The following is a 20,010-nucleotide window of genomic DNA, read 5'->3' on the forward strand; positions in this document are numbered from 1 at the left end:
CATGTCCTGCATGTCGCTCGCTCTCGTTTCCTGTGATAACCTCCCCTGCGCTCGCTTTTCCTGATTGCTAGTTGACTTTACTTTCCGCTGTTTCTTTACTCTTTGCATTCGCTTGCTCCGCTCGGGCTCCCCTCTGCCGCCATGTTGCCCTCGTTATCTGCCCGCAGCCTAGCCCTACTCTCGCTACCCGCCGTGCGCCTTGCCCTCGCCCAGTCCATCTCCATATCGCTAGGGAACAGCCCGCCCGATGGCGCCTCCGACTACCTCGACCCCTCGTATGCCGGCTTCGGCATCGAGCCCTCGAACCTCTTCTCCTTCACCGGCAAGGAGGAGCCCAACCAATTCACCGTCAAGCTGCTTCAGAACCTCGCAGACTACTCGGGCGCGCCGCCGCACATTCGCCTGGGAGGAAACACGCAGGACTACATGGTCTTTGAGTCGAGCAACACAAACTATGGCTGGACCTCCAACCCAGACTCGACGGCACAGGGTGCCATTGCGGCCGACTCCATGATCATTGGGCCCAACTACTTCGCCGCGCTCGAGCGCTTTCCCAAGGACACGCCCGTCACCTTCGGACTCAACATGGCCTACATGGACGACGACTACGAGGATAAGATCACCGCACTGGCGCAAGCCGCCGTCGACGGCATGAAGAACGTCAAACTGTACTCGTTCGAGATTGGCAACGAGCCCGACCTGTGGCTCCAGAACTCGTTCCGCTCTGCGCCCTGGGACGGAAAGACATACACTTCCCAATGGCTGGACCGCGCCGAGGTCGTCTACGAGCGCGTGCTCAAGGCTGCCAACCTGCCGTCATCCTTCTTTGAGTCTCCTGCGACCGCCTCCACCATTGGGACGACCTTTGAGATTGCGCAACTCGTGGACGATGGCATCATGGAGGGTAGGAACGGCGATAACTTCCTGGCCACCTGGAACCAGCACGACTACTTCTACTGTATGTTCCCTTCTCCCTATTCCACATGCTGTACTAACATGCTGCAGTCATCGGAGTGACCCCCACCCCCCTCACTCTCGACGATCTCATGGACCTCGATGCCACCAACACCCAATTCAAGTACTGGGAGAAGCAGGTCGGAATCGCCCTCAAGACAGACCACCCCTACGTGCTGCGCGAGATGAGCTCCGTTGGACCAATAGGCATGCCCGGCGTCAGTGACACCCTCGGTGCTTCCCTTTGGACCCTCAACTTCTTCCTCTACGCAGCCTCCATTGGTATCTCTTCGGTCCAGATGCACATGACCGACAACTCCAACGCCAGTGCCTGGCAGCCCATCCCCATGTACGGTCGTGAAACCTCGTTCGTACGACCGCAGTACTACGCCCATGCCGCCGTCGCACAGATTGTCGGCAACGGCAACGGAACCACGCAGATTGCAGCTCTCTCTACCAGCAACGTAGGTGCTGCGTACGACGGTCGCATCCGTGCGTACGCCGCCTACGCAAACGACCATCTGCAGTCCATCACTATGATCAACGCTAAACAAGCCAATGCGTCTTCATCCGACAAGGGCAGCTTCACTTTCAACCTTAACCTGGGCTCTGCACACGCCAACAAGGATGTCTTCATCTCTTACCTCACAGGTCCTGGCGCAGAGTCGCAGACAGACATCACATGGAATGGCATGAAGTATGACGACATTACCGGCGCGTCTTCAGTCACAGACAACACCGTCACAACTACCAAGGCCGACGGCAACGGCAGGATCTCTGTTCCCGTCCGCGACAGCCAAGCTGCAGTAGCAAACATTGGCTCCCAGATTGGCACCAACGCCGTCCTCAAACCAGACGGCACGCAGGCGAAGAAGAGTAATGCCGCTTCAACCCCGACCGGCGGGGCCAACTACGCCATAATAAGTGGCCTGTTGGCCATGATGGCGGCATTCATCGCCGCGTAATGGCAGGTGTAGCAAGCCATATTTTCCTTTGTCAATCAACCCAAGCATCATGGAATTGCATATGCATTATGACGGCGTTCTTCTTGCGATAGCAGGCTTTTCATCCGCATCATTCATGGTCAGGATACTCCGCCTCATTGCTTCATCTGGGATTTGGATTAATCGGTCATGCGGACGGGATCATTAATGACACGCGACACAAAGACTTTTTTCTTTTTTTGTTGGAACAGTATATATAGGCGCGATGACGGCGCCTGGAGTGTATATACACGGTTTCTATTGCATCAAAGCCAGCACACGCTGTACCCTGATAGTTAGATTCTAGATTTCTAGAACTGTAAATCTCATACCTGATACCCTTTCATGATCATTGTTCCGTTCAAAATGGGCTTACAGCTTCGAACAAACAAATAAGTCGTGCTTGTATTGCAACACCTCGTGTGAGATCGTCGTGAGACGCAAGTGGAGATGGAGTTAACTAAGCTTTTCAGGCTTCCAGTCTTACCGCGGGGTCGGGATCGGAGGTTGCAGCAGGTACCGTTGCCGCGCCCGCTTCTGGCGCGCGGCGTTGGTGGCGAACATCGTGGGACGCCCTGCGTTTTGACTTTTTCTCGGTAAGCTCGGGGCAAGGGATTGCCAGAGGCACAGTACAAAAGCTTTGTTTTATGCAGGCCGAGATGCCTGCATAGTCTCGGAACTGTCATGGGTAGTGTATTTATAGTTGGTTTGGTGTGAAAGAAAGAAGTGTAAAGGTACCTAGGTAGCTGCGGTCTGGTCAAAGGGATGCGAAGACATGGATTAATATCTGAATGGGCGCGAAACCCACGCCATGTATCGTTAGCAACCTTGGAAGTGTCGTATTCGAGGGCAGCCTTTGTCGTGCTGGTATCCTCTCCAAGGGAATTGCTCAATACCTAGGTAGTTAATACCCTACAGCCTACATCGACGCTACGTCTTTCTACCTGCATATTGTTGTTCTAACGTAGGCCTCAGGCTTATTTGAAACATCTCTTGTGTAAGGTGATAGGAGGAATGTATCCCTAACATCTATATATGCTTTGATTACTACTTCCTTTGACGTTGGCGCTATCGTCCTTGTGGGCAAGGTGCTACAACCGGTAGCTGAAAGCTCCTTTCATACTTCCAGCGCATTTGTCCAACTTGTACGTTGTGATTAGTGCAAGATCAGGCCTACTATCGCGGGATACATATCGGCGCAGAAAGTGAAAATGCAGGCTAGCTGATGTGAATGATAGGCGTCATGCTCTGTTTCTCTAGAAGCAGTTCAAGGAGCATTACCAAGGTAGTTATAATTCTGGTTACTCAAATTTGGAAGACCACATTGTACTATGACTTTACTCGACGGTAAAACCGTATGACTCTTGGCTCGTGATGCTGACCGTTGTGCAAGTGAGACAACAGACATGGGAATCGCGATGCCATGGTTTTTCGGATATGGCGATGTTCATCGAATCTCCGGCAGGATGATGGAGACGGGCGACCGTGCCGCACAACCCCAGTAAAGTCACCCTCACATGGCGTCTGCAGGCTTTGAGACCTTCACGTCTCGATCTTCGTGAGGCATTCGATTCATATCGTCCCCTTCAAATCTTTTCAGACTGAGCAAGAACTGGCATAGATACGCGTGTTCGATGCGCCGAGGCCGGTCACAAGGATCCGTGACGTCACGGCTATCTGTGCGCCCAGCCTCAACCTCACATTTTCTGCTTGACGCTTGCGTGCCGAATTCCCGAGATCTAACTACGGGGCTGCCCGTCGTTCTCTCATTAGGCGCGTAGATGCCAGGATCGCCACTAATTACCTGTATGACGAAATGCGTCCGGCACTCTTTCCGCAATGTTTGGGAAGAAGGTGTCATGGCACGAATCCTGGAATGACTACCCGAAGCAGGGCCCCCAGCATTGTCAACACCTAGTCGCGTCCTTCAGCTATCACCAAAATGCGATTCCGCGATAGAACCCACACGACGTACGAGAGCGAGGATGAGAAGCCACCAGCGGAAGTCGGGCTGCGCGATCGCATTGTACATTTCACATGGTATGTCGACGCGCCGAGAGCATTCGGATAACAAACTTACAATACCGCAGGCCATGGTTCGCATGCACCATGTCGACAGGAGCGCTAGCTGTCGTTCTCGGGAACACCCCGAACAAATTCACTGGCCTACAGACCATCGGAAAGGTCGTCTTCATCTTCGACCTCGTACTCTTCGCCATCTTCAACCTATGCATGTTCGCGCGGTTCTTACTCGTCCCTCGGAAGCTCCTCGGATCGCTACATCATCCAGTCGAGGGCCTTTTCTTCGGCACGTACTGGGTCTCCGTCGCCCTGATACTCAACTGCACGTACATCTACGGCCACCCATCGACCGGGTCATGGCTCACCAAAGCGCTTGAGATCACCTACTGGATGTACTGTGCCGCAGCCTTCCTCGTTGGCATCATCCAGTACTCCCTCTTCTTCCGTCTCGAGCGCCTCAACGTTGGCGATGCCGTTCCGGCTTGGATCTTCCCAATATACCCTTTGCTGGTTGTAGGCACGCTGGCTGGCACTATACTTCCTGCCCAACCTGAAAATCCCAGCTGGAAGATATTCATCGGGGCGATATTCTTTCAGGGGCTCGCGTGGGTCGTCTCCTTCCTGCTGTATGGGCTCTACATGCAGCGCCTGATGACGAGTTCTCTACCCTCTCCTACCACGCGACCAGGAATGTATGTTTCCGTTGGTCCAGCAGGTAAGTCCATACCCGATAGATGAATGCTCCCTTGGAAGATTCTAACAGCAATAGGTTACACTGCTGCCGGACTCCTCTCCCTTGCAAATCAAGCGCCGTCGCTCGTTGCCGAAAACTACTTCACGAATACCGTAGTCCCAGACGGCGAAATCGTACGAATCATTGGCATCATGTCAGGTCTCTTTATCATACTGTTCGCGTACTGGTTCTTCATCATAACAACGATCGCCGTCATAGTGGGATCACGTAGGATGTCGTTCTCGCTAAACTGGTGGGCATTCATTTTCCCGAATGCAGGACTCACGCTTGCAACGATACAAGCAGGAAAAGTGCTAAACAGCGAAGCTATCAACGGTGTCGCGAGCGCATTGACTATTCTATTGGTCATCATGTGGTTTGTCGTGGCAGCCTTCTGCATTCGTGCCGTGTACCTTGGACAAGTCTTGTGGCCAGGAAAGGATGAGGACAAGACCATGGAGAGGTTGGCATGGGGTTGGCAGGACAACAGGGGAAACCCAGAGGCTGGCAAGATCAGGCCTTAATGTTTAATGTTGAATGCTGGATCCAATGGTGTTCATTGAGCGTGGCGTAAGGTTATTGGAGCGTTGTAATATAGCATGATACCCTTTCGAATTGCGAACTGTTCTGCAAGCGTGAATTGATCCAGCTGTCTATGAAATCGGGCTTTACAAGCTTCACGAGATCGGGGCTCACAACACGAGGTGCACAAGCTATACTGTTTACGCCGCTGACCATGTGGACCATGAGGACTGGATAATCCAGGCCGTTCGGCATCTGGGGTGCGTTGGCGCGTTCTGGCTTCGTCTAGTAGGCTTGGTGCACTTACCATGTGACCTCGTATTGGACAGTTGGAGTCGAGCGGGATTGCTTGGATCCAAGGATTCCCGCCCTCATAGCTGCTGCGACAGTGGATAGCCCTCCTCCACAGGAGTGACGTTTCATTACAAAGCTATTGTGCCCTCGCCCGAACGCTCCAGAGTCATCAGAGCCTGCGGAACCAGAGTTGATACCAAGTTCCACCCCCTCGGAGGACTGCCAAGTCGTGCAATTGCTTAGTGCACACTCGTTATCGTGAACTACTTTGTCCAACGCTGATGGTCTCTTCCCAGAGGCAAAATATGTGGTAAGTCATTCTAGGCGAGCGCCACGGTTCAACAGAACTACACAGAACCATACAGAAGGTCTCGGCTGCATTCTCGGCAGCGCCCAGGGATTGCCCAGCCGAGGCGTTCAACGGGAAAACACCACCAGCCGTCATCGCAAACCGTGCACACAACATGGTCGTCCGCATGTTTACGATCGCTGCAAACATCGACTGTCGAGGCACTCGGTCAATATTACACTGTCGGTGCTATGCAAGTCCCGAACGCGACCTTAGTCACCGGCCGGACATAATTGTTAAACTCTAAAAAGTGAATAATCGCGAGATCAGTGAACGCCGATCTTCCGAAACTCAGCGTCCCTCACAATACCTAATTTCTTATCACCCTCCACTTCAACACCATGCATCATGCGCCTGGCTAGAATTACACAACGATAACCATCGCATGGTCTAGACCCCGCGGGCAAGGCGTCTTCGTCTGGCTAACTACTAGTAGCGCCGCCTACGCGCTGCTTGGCCGGCTGGCGGAGAGGAAATTGGTGCGGGGCTTCCTTGTCGACGCACGTATCGACCACTTATCGCCGCTCGTCGGACACAACGGAGCGGCATGGTAAGCTGCTCGGGGAGACTTGCCACGCGTTGCGCATATCGCAGGCCGAATCAGCGCCTTGGGCTGACACGGCGGAGCTGGCGTTAAGGCACCCTTGTGTGATAGCGTGCTATAATTGGCTGCGGGAGTGACGGGTGGACCATGCGATGCTTGGGTGCCGGGGATAGGGTTTTGGGTTGGTGGCCTGGGTGGGTGCATGGGTGGAGTTGGGGTTTGGGATGCCGCATGAGCAATGGCATTCTCAGGTGAGCCGTGGGAATCTGCGACAGGTGGCTACACCTTATCTAACTATTAGATTTTTGTAAGTAACTATAGCCGCTAGCTAGTTAGAGTTGTTAGGAGCAGAATAAGGCGTAGGCAATAGTTAGATTAGATAGAATTATTCTCTATATAGCTTAGCGTACTATATATAAAAAAAAACTAAAATCTAGCTCTAGAACGTATTAATAATATATTTATATCTTATTTTTATAGAAACTATAAAGGCGCTAGTACTCTCTCTACTAGTATTTAACGCTAAGTAGCTTAAAGTACCTTTACTACTCTTTAAAAACACGTTTAAGAACCTAGATATAGCCTTTTTAGACCTTAGAATAGCTAATAATATACTAAGTAAGAAAGGCAACTTTAAGCTAATTTAACCTATATACTACCTATAATATCTTTATATTATATTCTTAATATAATTTAGAAGAACTCTATTCTACTCTTTATAAGTAGTAATAGTAGTCTAGGCCTAATAGTAATATTATATAAGTATATTATAAGTATACTAATATAGCCTAAAAGTACACTAAGTAGCTATATATATAGTATCTATCTACTACCTACCTATATAATATAAAAAGATACTTTAAGTAAGACTATTAATATAAGAAGCCTAAGAACGTAATATTAACGTATTTCTAATATAATTTAGTTCTAATATAGAAAGGTCTAAAAATACAAAGAGCGTATATTTTCTTTACTCTTCTTAAATATAATTATATAACGTTAGAAGTATATTTATATAGGTATTAAGTATTATACTACGCTTACTAAGCTACTTAAGGCTTATTATTATTTTAAAATTATACCTAAGGTAGAAAATATACTTAGAAGCTTAAAAAATACTATTATACTTAATAATAGAATAACTTACTAGAAGTAGGTAGCTAAGTACATTTAACGTATATATAACGTATTCTTAATACGCTTCTACTAACTTTAAAGGCTTTACGCTACAACTTTTAGACGCTTTATAAGTAGTAAATCTTATAGTAACTAGTAACTAAACTATAGACCTATATACTTCTAATAGTAATATAAAGTAAGAGATACTATAAATAGAAATACATTTATAATACGTAGTAACTAAGTTATAGAGTCTTACTAGTAATAAACCTTAGTTTATTAAGTGTATAGTCTAGATATATAAACTTAGATATACTAAGAAGTACGTTTTCTACGCTATTAGTTCTAAAATAGACCTAGAATACCTTAAGAACTTATTTAATAATAGCTCTTTAGTAGAAGAAGATAATAAAAGAGTATATAATACTATAGTGTTAATATCTGCTAGAACTCTAAGGTATAGTAAGTAACTTTATACTATATTACGTTTAGCGTATATTTATAATATGTTTTAGAATATAACTACTTTTATAGAGATAGATAGCTAGTTAAATAAGTATATAATAACGCTAAGTACTATATTATAATTCTAGTAGATCTAGTATCTTGTCTATATATAATTATAACATATTATAGAGAATATATATATATCTTTTCTTCTTCTTTAATTCTAAGCAAAGACCTAAAGGCTAAGCTTCTTATAGTTATTCTTTCTATGTTAACTCTAGGCCTTATACATAGTAAGTCTACTCTCTACACTTCTATAATATATTATAATAATATTCTAATTACATTTAGCTAAGGCTTTAGCGTTCTTTTAAGTCTAGGTATAGGTTAAGAGTAAAGGCTTTAGGTCTATTAAGAAGATGTATATTATACTAGTAAATAAGAATAAAATTAGAAGCTTACTTAAAACTTGCAAAGCTATAATATACCTCTATAGCTCTAGTATAAAAGGCGTTATACATAAGCTTAGAACTAAGCATTAAGACCTAGCTATAGTAAGTAGCTAGTAACGCGCTAGAAACGTGTTTCTAACATAATATAGGCGTATATCTAATAAATATACTCTACTAATAATAGTATATTTATATACTACTTTCTTAATAAGTAAGCCTCTCTATTACTTTAATAGAATATATTCTAGATAGATATGTTATATAAGCGTATCTATAGTAAGTAGTCTAAGTTACTCTTTACTATCTTTAATAAAGATACTATAAAATATAAGTAAAAGTATATTAACGCGCCTATAATATATTCTAAATATAATATAGTAATCTCTCTTAAGAAAGTTGTTATAGATATTAATTCTATAGAAATATATATAGAGGTATTTACTAAGTTCTTTAAGCTCTGTTTAGAGGCGTTAGAAAAGCTAATTTACTTCTACTATCTTTATAGAGATAGTATTATAGGTATTACTATTAATATAGATAATAAATAGTTGTAAGGTTAGTTATATTCTACTAAATTACGTTAGAAACACGTTACTAATATAATTCTATAAGCTAGAGACTCTTTCTCTAAGAATTTTTAGAAGTTAACTATAGATAGAAATAGTATTGTCTCTACACAGTTTGCCTATATAAAGCTTACTTTCTCTATAGTATTAACTGCGCTATTTCTAACACAGAGTATATAAAATACTCTATTTAGAGGTATATAAAGGCTCTTCTTTATTATAAATTACTAGATAAGTATTATGCCTATATTAGGCTTCTATAAGGTATAAAACTTCTTTTAATTATATATACAACACGTTCTTATAATATAGTAGAGAATAAATCTAAGATAGTTATAGATTAGATAGCTTATAAGGTACACTTTATTATTATAGATAGTCTTATAAAGTATAATAACTATATAGAGTAACGTATTTAGAACTTATTAGAGCGCACTTCTAATGTAGCTAAGTAAGCTAGCATAAAGTTATATTATAATAGAATTAATAAGACTTTACTTAAAGCTATTCTAATATAAGTATATTTAAACATATTAAGAACGTACTAGTAACGTATTTTAGCTTCTATAAGTAAGACCTCTAGAATATAAAGAAATATAAAGTAAAAATAGTCTATAGCGTCTACTATAAGAATAAATTATACTATAGTTATATATAGAGGTACTTTAAGGCTATAGAAAAAGAGAGTAAGTCTACTATATACAACGTATTTTATACATAGTCTTATTAAGTTTAGAGTAGAAATTAGAGTACTAGAACTTTATTATTATTAATAATAATAATAGTATCTTAGAGTAGACTAATTTATCTAGTTTTATTATATAAAGTAGATAACTAAGAGGTAGAGGCTGTAGGCGCTCTTCTCTAGCCTACTCTTCTCTAGCCTACTCTTCTTTAGCTTACTTCTCTTTAGCACTAGAAGCTAGCTTAGAGTAGGTCTACTATATTACATTCTTATTATGTTTCTAATACGCTCTTAGGCCTAACTCTTCTTAAGCTCTAAAGTAGTAAGTACTTAAGAGCAACTAGGCTATTACAGAGAGAAGAGCGCTCTTAGAAATTAAGAAAGAGAAGATAGAGCTACAAAAGTAAAGACTATAACTAGAGAAATATAAAGTAGAACTAGAAGAGCGTAGATAGTAGCTTTAGAGAGATAACTCTAGCTAAATTATACTATAAACGCGTTCTAATCGCAATTTAGTATAGTTACTATATATACTAGAGTCTATAGATAAAATACTAGCTAGTAGAATATAATAGAAATACATTATATACATAATCTAAGCCTATATTAATCTTTACCTAATATAGTAAGGCGTAATAAATTTTCTCTTACTAGCTTAGCCTTTTGCCTTTCTTTAGAGTTAAGCGCCTACCTACTACTATTCTTTCTCTCTCTACCTTCTCTCTTTACTCTACTATAGAACTTAAAACTATATATTAGTATATAAGTCTTCTAATAACACGTTTCTAATATAATCTAATTATATTTAGAATAACTATCTATAGTATAGCTAACTTAGTATTCTTTCTTAAGAGATACTACTATTTAGTAAATAAAATAGAAGTAGGTATTACCTTATCTACTAGAGAGAGATCTTCTATTACGCCTACTATTACTAGCTTAATAGACTACTTTATAGTATAAGTGCGCTAAAATTATATATAGAACATGTACTTATAATATTATAGTAGTAGTTTAGTAACTATAGTACGCTAGTAAACTACGTTAAAAGATACTACTTTAACTACCTAGTAGCGCCTATACCTATAGAGCAATTATTAATAAAGTAAGAAAAAGAAGTAATATTTTTCTTTAAAGGTATTATTTTACTAAGAGACTCTACTCTTAGAGTATCTACAAAAGACCTACTAAAATGTATTTCTAGTATAATTCTATTATATTTACTAGCTAAGGTACAGGCTAAGGTATAGTATAAAGCACTACTCTAGCTAAACTAACCTTTACTACTCTAAGAACGCGCTTTTCTAGACTTAGACTATAAGCTTCTATAGATAGATAGCTCTAAGCATAATATTTTACTATAGAGCAAAGCTAAAGATAATATAAATATATCTACTATACGTTCTACATTAACTCTACTAGCTACGCCTTTAATAAGAGTAATACGTAAGAGAAAGAGAAATAAAGCGTAGAAGAAGACTATAAAGGCTTTAATTTCTATTCTACTCTATAAGTCTACTAACTTAAAGTGTAAGTAGAAAAAAAGTAATATATATATTTTCTTTAACGCGTAGTAACTATATTACTAATATATATAGGTAAATTTAAATAAGGTTAGGCACCTACTTTTAAACTAGAAGCTTCTAATCTAATATAAGACCTATAAATTAAAGAAGAGAAATAGTTAGTAAATCTATCTCTCTAGTAAACGCGTTACTTATATATTATAAAGTGTTATCTAGAGGTTTTCTACTAATTAAGAAGATACTTTACTTTTCTAGATAGATAGTTAGCCTTTCTTTTTAATATATTATTATAATATTATATACTTCTATAATTAGATTAATATATCTATAAGAAACGTTATATAAACATATTATTAGCGCGTTTTGCTACTTAACTTAGTAATAGGTATAAGTTTTAGTATTTTTATCTATGTATAGCTACGCGCAAGCTACGCATATGCTCTATAGCTACCTAGGTTATATAATACTAAGCGCATTAGTTATAGATTAAGTAAGTTTAAGCAAAATATAATAATATCGCAATTATAACGTAATAGCTTTTTTTTAGCTACTACTAACTCTATTACTTACTAACTACTACCTTAAATTACTACTACTCTCTATAATACGTTATTAATAAGATAGTAACACGTTCTACTAAGATAGCTAATTATAGTTATCTACTCTCTTTAGGCTCTAGCGCTATAGTAAACTATATAAGCTTTTTTATATAAATATAACTAGAAAACGTATCTAATATGTTTTAGCCTACTTATTACACCTACTTTACTCTATCTACTCTACCTCTTCTATGCCTACTCTTTAAAAAGAACACTAATAGTAAGATTTTAATTTAGTACGCTAAGCAGCGCTATAGGCATGCTCTAGAAAATAGTACTCTCTATAGTATAAGTTTTTAAAATATATCTTCTATATATTACTAATATATTTAGACTATTATAGGTTCTTATAGCTCTTTTATAATCTACTATATTAACTAGTATAGCTCTATTATCTAGAGTAATACTTACTCTCTAAGTAGAAGGCCTAGCGCTACCTTTATCTATAGCGAAAAGAGTATATAAATATATTATCTATATATTTATAATATATACCTCTTCTCTTCTAAGTCTTTTTCTCTTTCTACTTTTTTCTTTTTTTTTATTCTTAAAGTTTTTCTCTTTCTTTTTTTACCTTTTTTCTTTATTAGCAAAACGTAATATAATTATAATTCTAATATATTTTAGAGTTCTATTAGATCTTAATAGATAACTATAACTTTAAGTATAACTATCTACTTAAATAAGTATAAGATAACGCCTTAGTTTAATAGAATATTCTAGCCTAGGTCTAGTACCTTATAAACCTAGTCTACTATTAAAATAGTTATCTTTAAGAATAGGTAACATATTCTTTATATATTTACTACGCGTTCTTATACTTATAATTCTTAGCTTTATCTTACTACTATAAGAGGTATACTTAATACCTATACTTTTCTTAACCTCTACACTAACTACTACGTTATTAGCTATAGTAAGCTTTCTTAAAATATATTTAATACACTCTACTAATACGTTACAGCGTATAACTTTTAAAAGAATAAAGATAATAATAAGAATTCTTATCTCTTCTATACTTACTTTAACTAAGCTATAGGCCTCTAGAGCATCTCTACTAATACTTATACTAATATACTACTTTATAGTAATATATTTATATTATATTTAGTATATAATTTAATTAGCAATAATAGAACTTTAATACTCTAATATATCTTCTTTACTTACTCTTTTCTATTTTTACTATAATGTCTTGTAAACATATTATATAGTATTTATACTAGTAAGCGCTAGCCTAAAAGAAGTCTTAGCAATAGTTAGGCTAGTTTTTTTAATAGTTAGATAAGCTGCGCTCTCCTGCGACAGTATATAGGCAGGTGGTATCCCCACATAAAGAGAGACACACAACATCGCAGATTTCCTGTATCAGACCCCCAGATACCGAATACTTCAAATTATCATCTACTCTAGTCTATCAGACACTACCACTTCACGACTACAATCACACACCTCGCATGCAACCCATCCTACCAACAACCATGTCTTCACCCGCAACTCAATACGTCTACGTCCCCAACCTCGTTGGCGGACAGATGCTCAGGATCCCCATCGAGGACGTCGAAGCAGAGGGCCAAATCTCCATTGCCCAACAGCCCATCGCCAGCCCAACTCTCTCTTCACGATACGTCCGCGACTCGTCACCATCGCCAAGCATGGAGAGCGTCGACGACACCGACGAGTAATAAACTCATACATCAAGGCGACGCACGAAAGACGAAGAAATGACGGCAAGCCTTGCACTGGTCTGCAGTCCAGCAAGGCGGAACTAGCTAGCAGCGGACGTCGTTGCCAAGCAGCCTAGTCGCAGCCTCGAATCCCCCACGAGTCAAACTCAGGGAGGACTGACATCATCGCCCCCCATACCCTCACTGCAATCGCAACCTTTCTTCCGAAATGACGACAGTTGGTGCCGTTGGTGCCGAGATGCCACCGGAGAAAACTTTCACATTGCGTGGAGTTGGCGTGTGGGGAACACGGCAAGCAAGGAGAGGATCTTTGGCTTGGCTGGAGTTGGAAGGAAGCTTGGGGAGGTGCCGATCGGAGATGGATAGGGCAGGCAGGCACGCGTTGGCTTGGCGTAGGGATTGGGATGGATCGATCGGTAGTCTTGGTTACTTAATGTCTATGAACTAATTTTTTGTGGTACTTTTGGTCACTTGATCTTTTCTATGCTGCATGAGGATGTGAATTGTGAATTGCGGTGTGCGTGCGTGTGCTCTGCATGCATTGACTTTGGGGTAGTAAAAGCAAGTAGAAGTGATATTCTGCTTCTTGCATATCTCTTATTTCCGGTGTGCATGTGAGACGTGTCGTGTATTATGTGCATCACGATGACGGGGAAGAGTAGTAATGTTGCCGAGCCAGCAGATGACAATACGTTGGCAGCATCCAAGGACTCTTTTCCTACACAATTGTAGTCATAAAATGAATGTACTCTGGTGCTGTTCGCAAAGCTTTCAATCAATGTAGGTGGAAAACAGGTGGTATACTCGTTCAACACGGGCTTTTAACTGCATCAAGACAACTTGGAAGAACATGTGCTTCCTTTTACACGGCCACCGGCGCTTCCACACATGGTCAGATGACAGATCATCTCCCTGTGCTCGTCTCCACTCCCCATGTTATCCTTCATGAGTGACGTGTTCATCAGCCGTAAGCTCAATCCAAAACTCCAGATCATCCGTTGCCGTGGACCTTGCTGGCATCGTCACTTTACCTGCCCACCTACCTTCCTTTTCTAACCAGAGCCTTTTAATCTCCTGATACACACGAAACACTTCATGTTGGATCGCCTGTTGGATCTTTCCCATACCTGCGGATGTGATGGCGGTATTATCGCAAGGCCGGCGAATGTACTGATTCATGTCCAAGTCTGCCCGAGGTGCGTCTCCCCAATCGCCCTTCTCTGGGTCTGGGAAAGCTAGGTCGCGTATGGATACCTTGAAGTAGATGGTTAGTCGTGTGAGATACTGATGGTACCGCGGCGCGGGAAAGAAAATGCCACCTTGAATGGCTAGTGGGTCGCGGAAGAATCTGGGTGATATAGAAGATGTTATTTGAGGTAATTGGATGTTCGCTGTCGATGATGACTGTGCTAAGACGCTTTTGCGAATATAGCACTGAAATGAATTCTTCGCGTAGAAGAAGCTAGCAGCTTCATCGTGAAGTTGCATGCATGTTCTCAGTAATGCAATGCCCGTAATTTTCGTATGTATCATAGGAGATAGTAAGATGCAGTCTCGGGGTTTTAGCAGATGGGCGTAAATGCAGTTGCGCAACTCCGGTGGAATGCTAAGCAAGCTGTGTTTCTGAAGATCGACAGGGACACTCTTCGAGACAGTGCGCGATCGTCGTGCTGATTCCGTGCTATGATCTCTATTTGAGCAACGGTGCGTCCTTTTACTGATCTGTCCGGTCAGCTGTAATGGTGTCGGCTGCGCGACTGCAGTTGGGCGTACAAGACCGAGTGCTGACGAAGCTTGGTTTCCCATAGCAGTAGATCTGTAGATCAAACTTAGTACGGATGCAGAATACGAGCGTGGCGTGGATCGTTTCTTCTCTCGCACTTAGAAAGGGCATATGGGTGTCGCCTTCCCACGAACCCTTAGGTAGGCATGCGCTGGATGCAGTCACCAGGGAAGCATTCCAAGGCAGTGCGTTGGATGCATTGTTGATAGCTAAAGTGGATCTTGTGAGTTAACTGGAATCTTTTCAGTTCCCCAAGGATGTGAAGCATTCGTTTCTCGGCCTTGCCCGTCGCAATGATGAATTCGCTGTGTGAGCTGTACTCTCGACGCTCGACAGACAACCTTGAAGCCGCGAGGTCACGTCCCATGGCTTTGCATTGATTATCGAGGGCTTTCTTGTGCAATTGGAGCTTCAGAGGGTGTAAATGATATACAAGCCATAGCATCGATATAACGAAGAGGGTGAGAATGTGAAGGGCTAGAGTGGCCGCTGGCTGGTTGAGCGGCTCAGACAACGCACGGACGGCTCACCAAAACACGGGCTCGTCATTGTGAACGAACTTCAATCCGTCAACTCCCTGATGTCACGACCTACAGCACTGGCAGAGCACTTGCTATACAACGGTCCTATCATGAGCATTTTCGTTACAGATTCTACCCTCTCGGGCGCCGAGACCTGCCCAAGGGGTGCGCCGCGAGCGCAGGACTAATTAGGTAACGACGAATGGCCGTTGCGTAATTGCCTCCCTAGATCAACTGTCGTCTACGTGCGTTTCATCGCACACCAAGACGATATCTCGCTGTCATTCGTGTCATCATCAAAGACGGATGCATCCCCTTGACACGCAAACGGAACGAAGCGGATATCGGGATGTGGGCTACGTAGCGTTCACACCACCCGACGTGGAGACCAGGTCGCTCGGGACAATACGACCCATGCGGATAGTGACTGACCATGTAGTCGCAGCTCGGGTCATCTTCTCTAGAAGACCTAAGGCACTTTCATGCACCCACAAGATGGCGCCAAGTCTGGGGTCAAGTCCGGGGTGGAACCTGGGGTAAACACCTCGTCAATTGTAAAGTCATCAACGGCTCTATGTCTTGAACGGGCTTGAGACTTGCTAGCCCTGATCATACTACCATCTTGGCTCTTAACCCTAGGTAGCTAGGTCGACCGGCTCCACATTTCACGCTCGACTTTCAACGTCGCCATGACCCGAGGTCGTGGTGCATATTGTGCTGGACAGAGAGGCCAACAATGGGTGTACCGATGAGCTATAAAGACCAGCAACAACATGCTTAAGAAGGTCCAACCTCAGCCAGGAACGCAGACACCACAACATCAACCATGATCGCCTTCAACACCATCGTCGCATTCCTCCTCTCCATCTCATCTGTTACCACTGCCAGTCCAACAGAGCGCCAGGCATCCACCTACCTCAACTGGAAGACCTTCAAAGCCAACGGCATCAACCTTGGTGGATGGCTTGCCCAAGAAGCCGTTATTGACCCAGCCTGGTGGTCGCAGAACTGCGGTACCACGACTGATGAGTGGACCTGCTGTGCCAAACTGGGATCGCAATGTGGCCCTGTACTAGAGCGTCGCTATGCTACGTTCATCACACCCGCCGATATCGACAAGCTAGCCACTGCTGGTGTGAACGTCTTGAGGATTCCCACAACCTACGCTGCATGGGTCAAGGTTCCTGGCAGTAACTTCTACAGCGGCGGACAAACTCGGTTCTTCAAGAACATCGCATCCTACGCAATCGCAAAGTACGGCATGCACATCATTCTCGACATTCACTCGCTTCCAGGTGGAGTGAACGGTATGGGCTTTGGTGAAGGCGAAGGCCGCTTCGGTTGGTTCAATAACGCCACAAACCTCGACTATTCCCTACGCGCTGTCGACGCTGCACTGGCTTTCATTCAATCCTCTGGAACTCCGCAATCATACACTCTAGAGCCGATCAACGAACCGGTGGACAATCGCGACATCACAACCTTCGGCACACCAGCCGCGTTGACAGACAACGGTGTCGCATGGGTACAGAAGTACATTGACGCGGCTATTGCGAAAACAGTAGCCGTGAATAAAAACATACCCGTAATGTTCCAAGGCAGCTTCAGAGGTGAAGCGTTCTGGTCTCCCAAGTTCCTAGCGTCGACCAACCTTGTCTTCGACGTACACAACTACTATTTCGCTGGCCGCCCAACAGACTCTGATACCGTGAGCGTAGACATCTGCTCAGATGCCAAGGCATCGGCAGGAGATGGCAAGTTTCCTGTATTCATCGGTGAATGGTCGATTGAGACGGTGGCGGACAACAAATTTGCAAATCGTCAGAAGAATTTGAACACTGGGCTGTACGCCTTTGCAAAGTACACTAGGGGTAGCGCTTATTGGACCGCATAGTTTTCCGGAAATGTGCCGGTAGCTGGCGAGGGAGTGCAAGGAGACTATTGGAATTACTCGGCTTTTATCGATATGGGTATCGTTAAGCCTGGTGAAGGCGCAAAGTATTGCTCCTAGAGGGTTACATACGTAGATCAGCCCAAAGATGACCTACATGTCATGTAGCAAGGAGGCCACACTGAACCATGTGGACGTAGTTATGTTCGATAGCCGGCCATATGAAGAATACATTCTCTCCACATTCTTGCCTCCAATAATTTCCATGACTACTAGCAACCTGAATATATCAAAATCGAGGGCGTAGGATCCAACAGAGCCGCAAAAGTGACACAAAGCCTTCCATCATAACCTCAACTTTCGATCAAACCTCAATACCCTCCCCCTGTCCAAACATTAGCATGCGTGTTCAACAATAACACAAAAGTAGGGCATGATGCACTTACAAATCATCACATCAACCAATCTAGGTTTAATCTCCTCGACATCCTGATCAAGCAAAACCTCCCACAGCTCCACCACACTTTCCGCCGTCACCATGAACCAGCCAAAGTAACGGTCCCCGAGGCCCTGACCTCTTCTCCTTGGATGATGATCCGCAGCAACGCAGTCCACCTCGACACACTTGAGCCATCTTCGCTTGGTACCAGAGGTTTTGCTGTAGCCGTGGTATTGATATTGCCATTTCTGCACACTTTGGGAAGTTGCGTCGTCGCTTGGGTTATTGTCAACGGGTACTTTTGGCGTCTCGTTCTCTTCCGGCAGAAAGTAAGGATCCAGCAAAACCTCCGCGTCAGCGACAAGGAAGACACGGTCGCTCCTGTAGAAGTTCGGTGGCGGCACGGAATCTTCTGGTGAATTGAGATAGGCCTGGCGAAGCTGTTCGATACTAAGACCGTCGTACAGGGAAGCATCGGAGCGGAAGTCTAGACGTAGGAGGGAGCGTAGGAGTTGAGATGTTGTCGGTGGCTCATCGTTTTGCGACCCAGGGAGGGATTTTTCGACCCCTAGCTGGATGGATTCGATTAGAGATTCCCATTGCGATTGAGATTCTGGCGTGTAGCATGTGCGGTAGATGGTGTAGCCCCATTCGTGATAGGAGTATGGCTCCTCGGCTTGGCCATCCGTTGTTATGATTAGGTCTCGTAGTATGTCTTTGGGTTGCTGGATCATTGCGTTTGGACACGAGATAGTGTCAGTAGAAGGGTGCGGGGTCAGATATCGGGTGATTTTGTTGGGAGAAACAGTCCATTAGTAAATTGACGGCATGCGCAGATTTTGTACTTGCCTGGGTATGTCCGAAGGATCGCTTAGGCCTAAGGCAACAACGCCCGGCACTAACCTCTTGCGAGCTGGTTAGATGGGATTGTGTTATTGATTGAACTTTGCTCTTGGAATAAGTCTCGTATATTAATATTCATAAATACATGAGAGAGAACAACTGAATAAGCTTTCGCAGATGCGAAGGCTTGTAAAATGTCGTCCTAGGTGTTGCACTCCTCCATGGTCTCGATCAAGACCTCCCGAGTCATTAACAACCACCGCGACGACATAGTCCCACCGCCCGCGAGCATCAACCTGCCCAGGTATTCATTATGCCTACATTATGCACGTAAGTAGAGGTGGTCATGCATACCGTGGCAGGTACCCACCTGCGAAATCACCCTTTTTCCTCAAAGCCTCCCTCACCTCATTCTCTCTGCGTATCCGCTCTTCTTTCTCCCTATTCTCCTTGCGTATCCGCTCTTCCTTCTCCTCTTTCTCTCTCTTCTTCCTAGCCTTCTTCTCAGCCTTCTTCTCCTCCTTCGCCAACTTTGCTTCCACCTCCTTCTTCATCTTCTGAAACCCATCATACCAACTAGCATTGCCACTATCTGATCTATGTATGCTGTCTTTGCCCAGCACACGATCAGTCTTGTCTTGCTGCCTTTTACGGCCGCGATCCCACACTTGCCACATGTAGGGGTCGTTTTCTAGTCCTGGTGGTGGTGTAAGCTGGCGGGGCTGTAGATTCTTCCGGGGTCGGTTCGTGCGCTGGAAGTAGGCTTCTGGGGTTATCTCACGGCCAGGGAACATGAGACTGGAGGTGGTAGAAAAGGCGGGTGATATGTTACGTGGTTCAGGTTGAAGGAAGGTAGAGGAATACTCTTGCAGGTGAATGTTCGGAACAGAACGCGTGGGAGTGGTGCGTTGATAAGGGCTAGAGGAACTCTCTGATCGAGCGGTGGTTTGTTGCTCATCTGGTGCGGTTGCATCTGCACTGGCCCCTTCATTTGCGCTTCGCTTTCCTTTCACCCAAGACAGGGGCCTGACAAACCCAAGTGGCAGATAC

The 20,010-nt window shown here is 43.6% G+C and overlaps 5 protein-coding genes across 5 annotated transcripts; 4 read left to right on the forward strand and 1 right to left on the reverse strand.

The window, feature by feature from the left end:
* Nucleotides 1-141: 141 nt before the first annotated feature.
* Nucleotides 142-1,919, forward strand: J4E88_005284 (uncharacterized protein; the record flags this gene model as incomplete). The annotated part of the gene is made up of 2 exons (XM_049398924.1): nucleotides 142-958; nucleotides 1,006-1,919. 2 exons carry the CDS (start codon nucleotides 142-144, stop codon nucleotides 1,917-1,919), a joined length of 1,731 nt encoding a protein of 576 aa, XP_049255604.1.
* A 2,127-nt stretch (nucleotides 1,920-4,046) lies between these two features.
* J4E88_005285 (uncharacterized protein) lies at nucleotides 4,047-5,216 on the forward strand (the record flags this gene model as incomplete). The annotated part of the gene is made up of 2 exons (XM_049398925.1): nucleotides 4,047-4,674; nucleotides 4,729-5,216. The coding sequence occupies 2 exons, from the start codon at nucleotides 4,047-4,049 to the stop codon at nucleotides 5,214-5,216; spliced, it is 1,116 nt and encodes a 371-aa protein (XP_049255605.1).
* An 8,060-nt stretch (nucleotides 5,217-13,276) lies between these two features.
* Nucleotides 13,277-13,599, forward strand: J4E88_005286 (uncharacterized protein; the record flags this gene model as incomplete). The annotated part of the gene is made up of 2 exons (XM_049398926.1): nucleotides 13,277-13,476; nucleotides 13,518-13,599. 2 exons carry the CDS (start codon nucleotides 13,277-13,279, stop codon nucleotides 13,597-13,599), a joined length of 282 nt encoding a protein of 93 aa, XP_049255606.1.
* Nucleotides 13,600-16,613: 3,014 nt separating this feature from the next.
* On the forward strand, nucleotides 16,614-17,681 carry J4E88_005287 (uncharacterized protein; the record flags this gene model as incomplete). Its single annotated transcript, XM_049398927.1, has 1 exon — nucleotides 16,614-17,681. One exon carries the CDS (start codon nucleotides 16,614-16,616, stop codon nucleotides 17,679-17,681), a length of 1,068 nt encoding a protein of 355 aa, XP_049255607.1.
* A 368-nt stretch (nucleotides 17,682-18,049) lies between these two features.
* On the reverse strand, nucleotides 18,050-19,754 carry J4E88_005288 (uncharacterized protein; the record flags this gene model as incomplete). Its single annotated transcript, XM_049398928.1, has 3 exons — nucleotides 18,050-18,063; nucleotides 18,125-18,832; nucleotides 19,331-19,754. 3 exons carry the CDS (start codon nucleotides 19,752-19,754, stop codon nucleotides 18,050-18,052), a joined length of 1,146 nt encoding a protein of 381 aa, XP_049255608.1.
* Nucleotides 19,755-20,010: the final 256 nt, after the last annotated feature.

This window comes from Alternaria novae-zelandiae (assembly GCF_023758075.1).
Source record: "Alternaria novae-zelandiae strain BMP 2774 chromosome Unknown scaffold_9, whole genome shotgun sequence".
Lineage (NCBI taxonomy): Eukaryota > Fungi > Ascomycota > Dothideomycetes > Pleosporales > Pleosporaceae > Alternaria > Alternaria novae-zelandiae.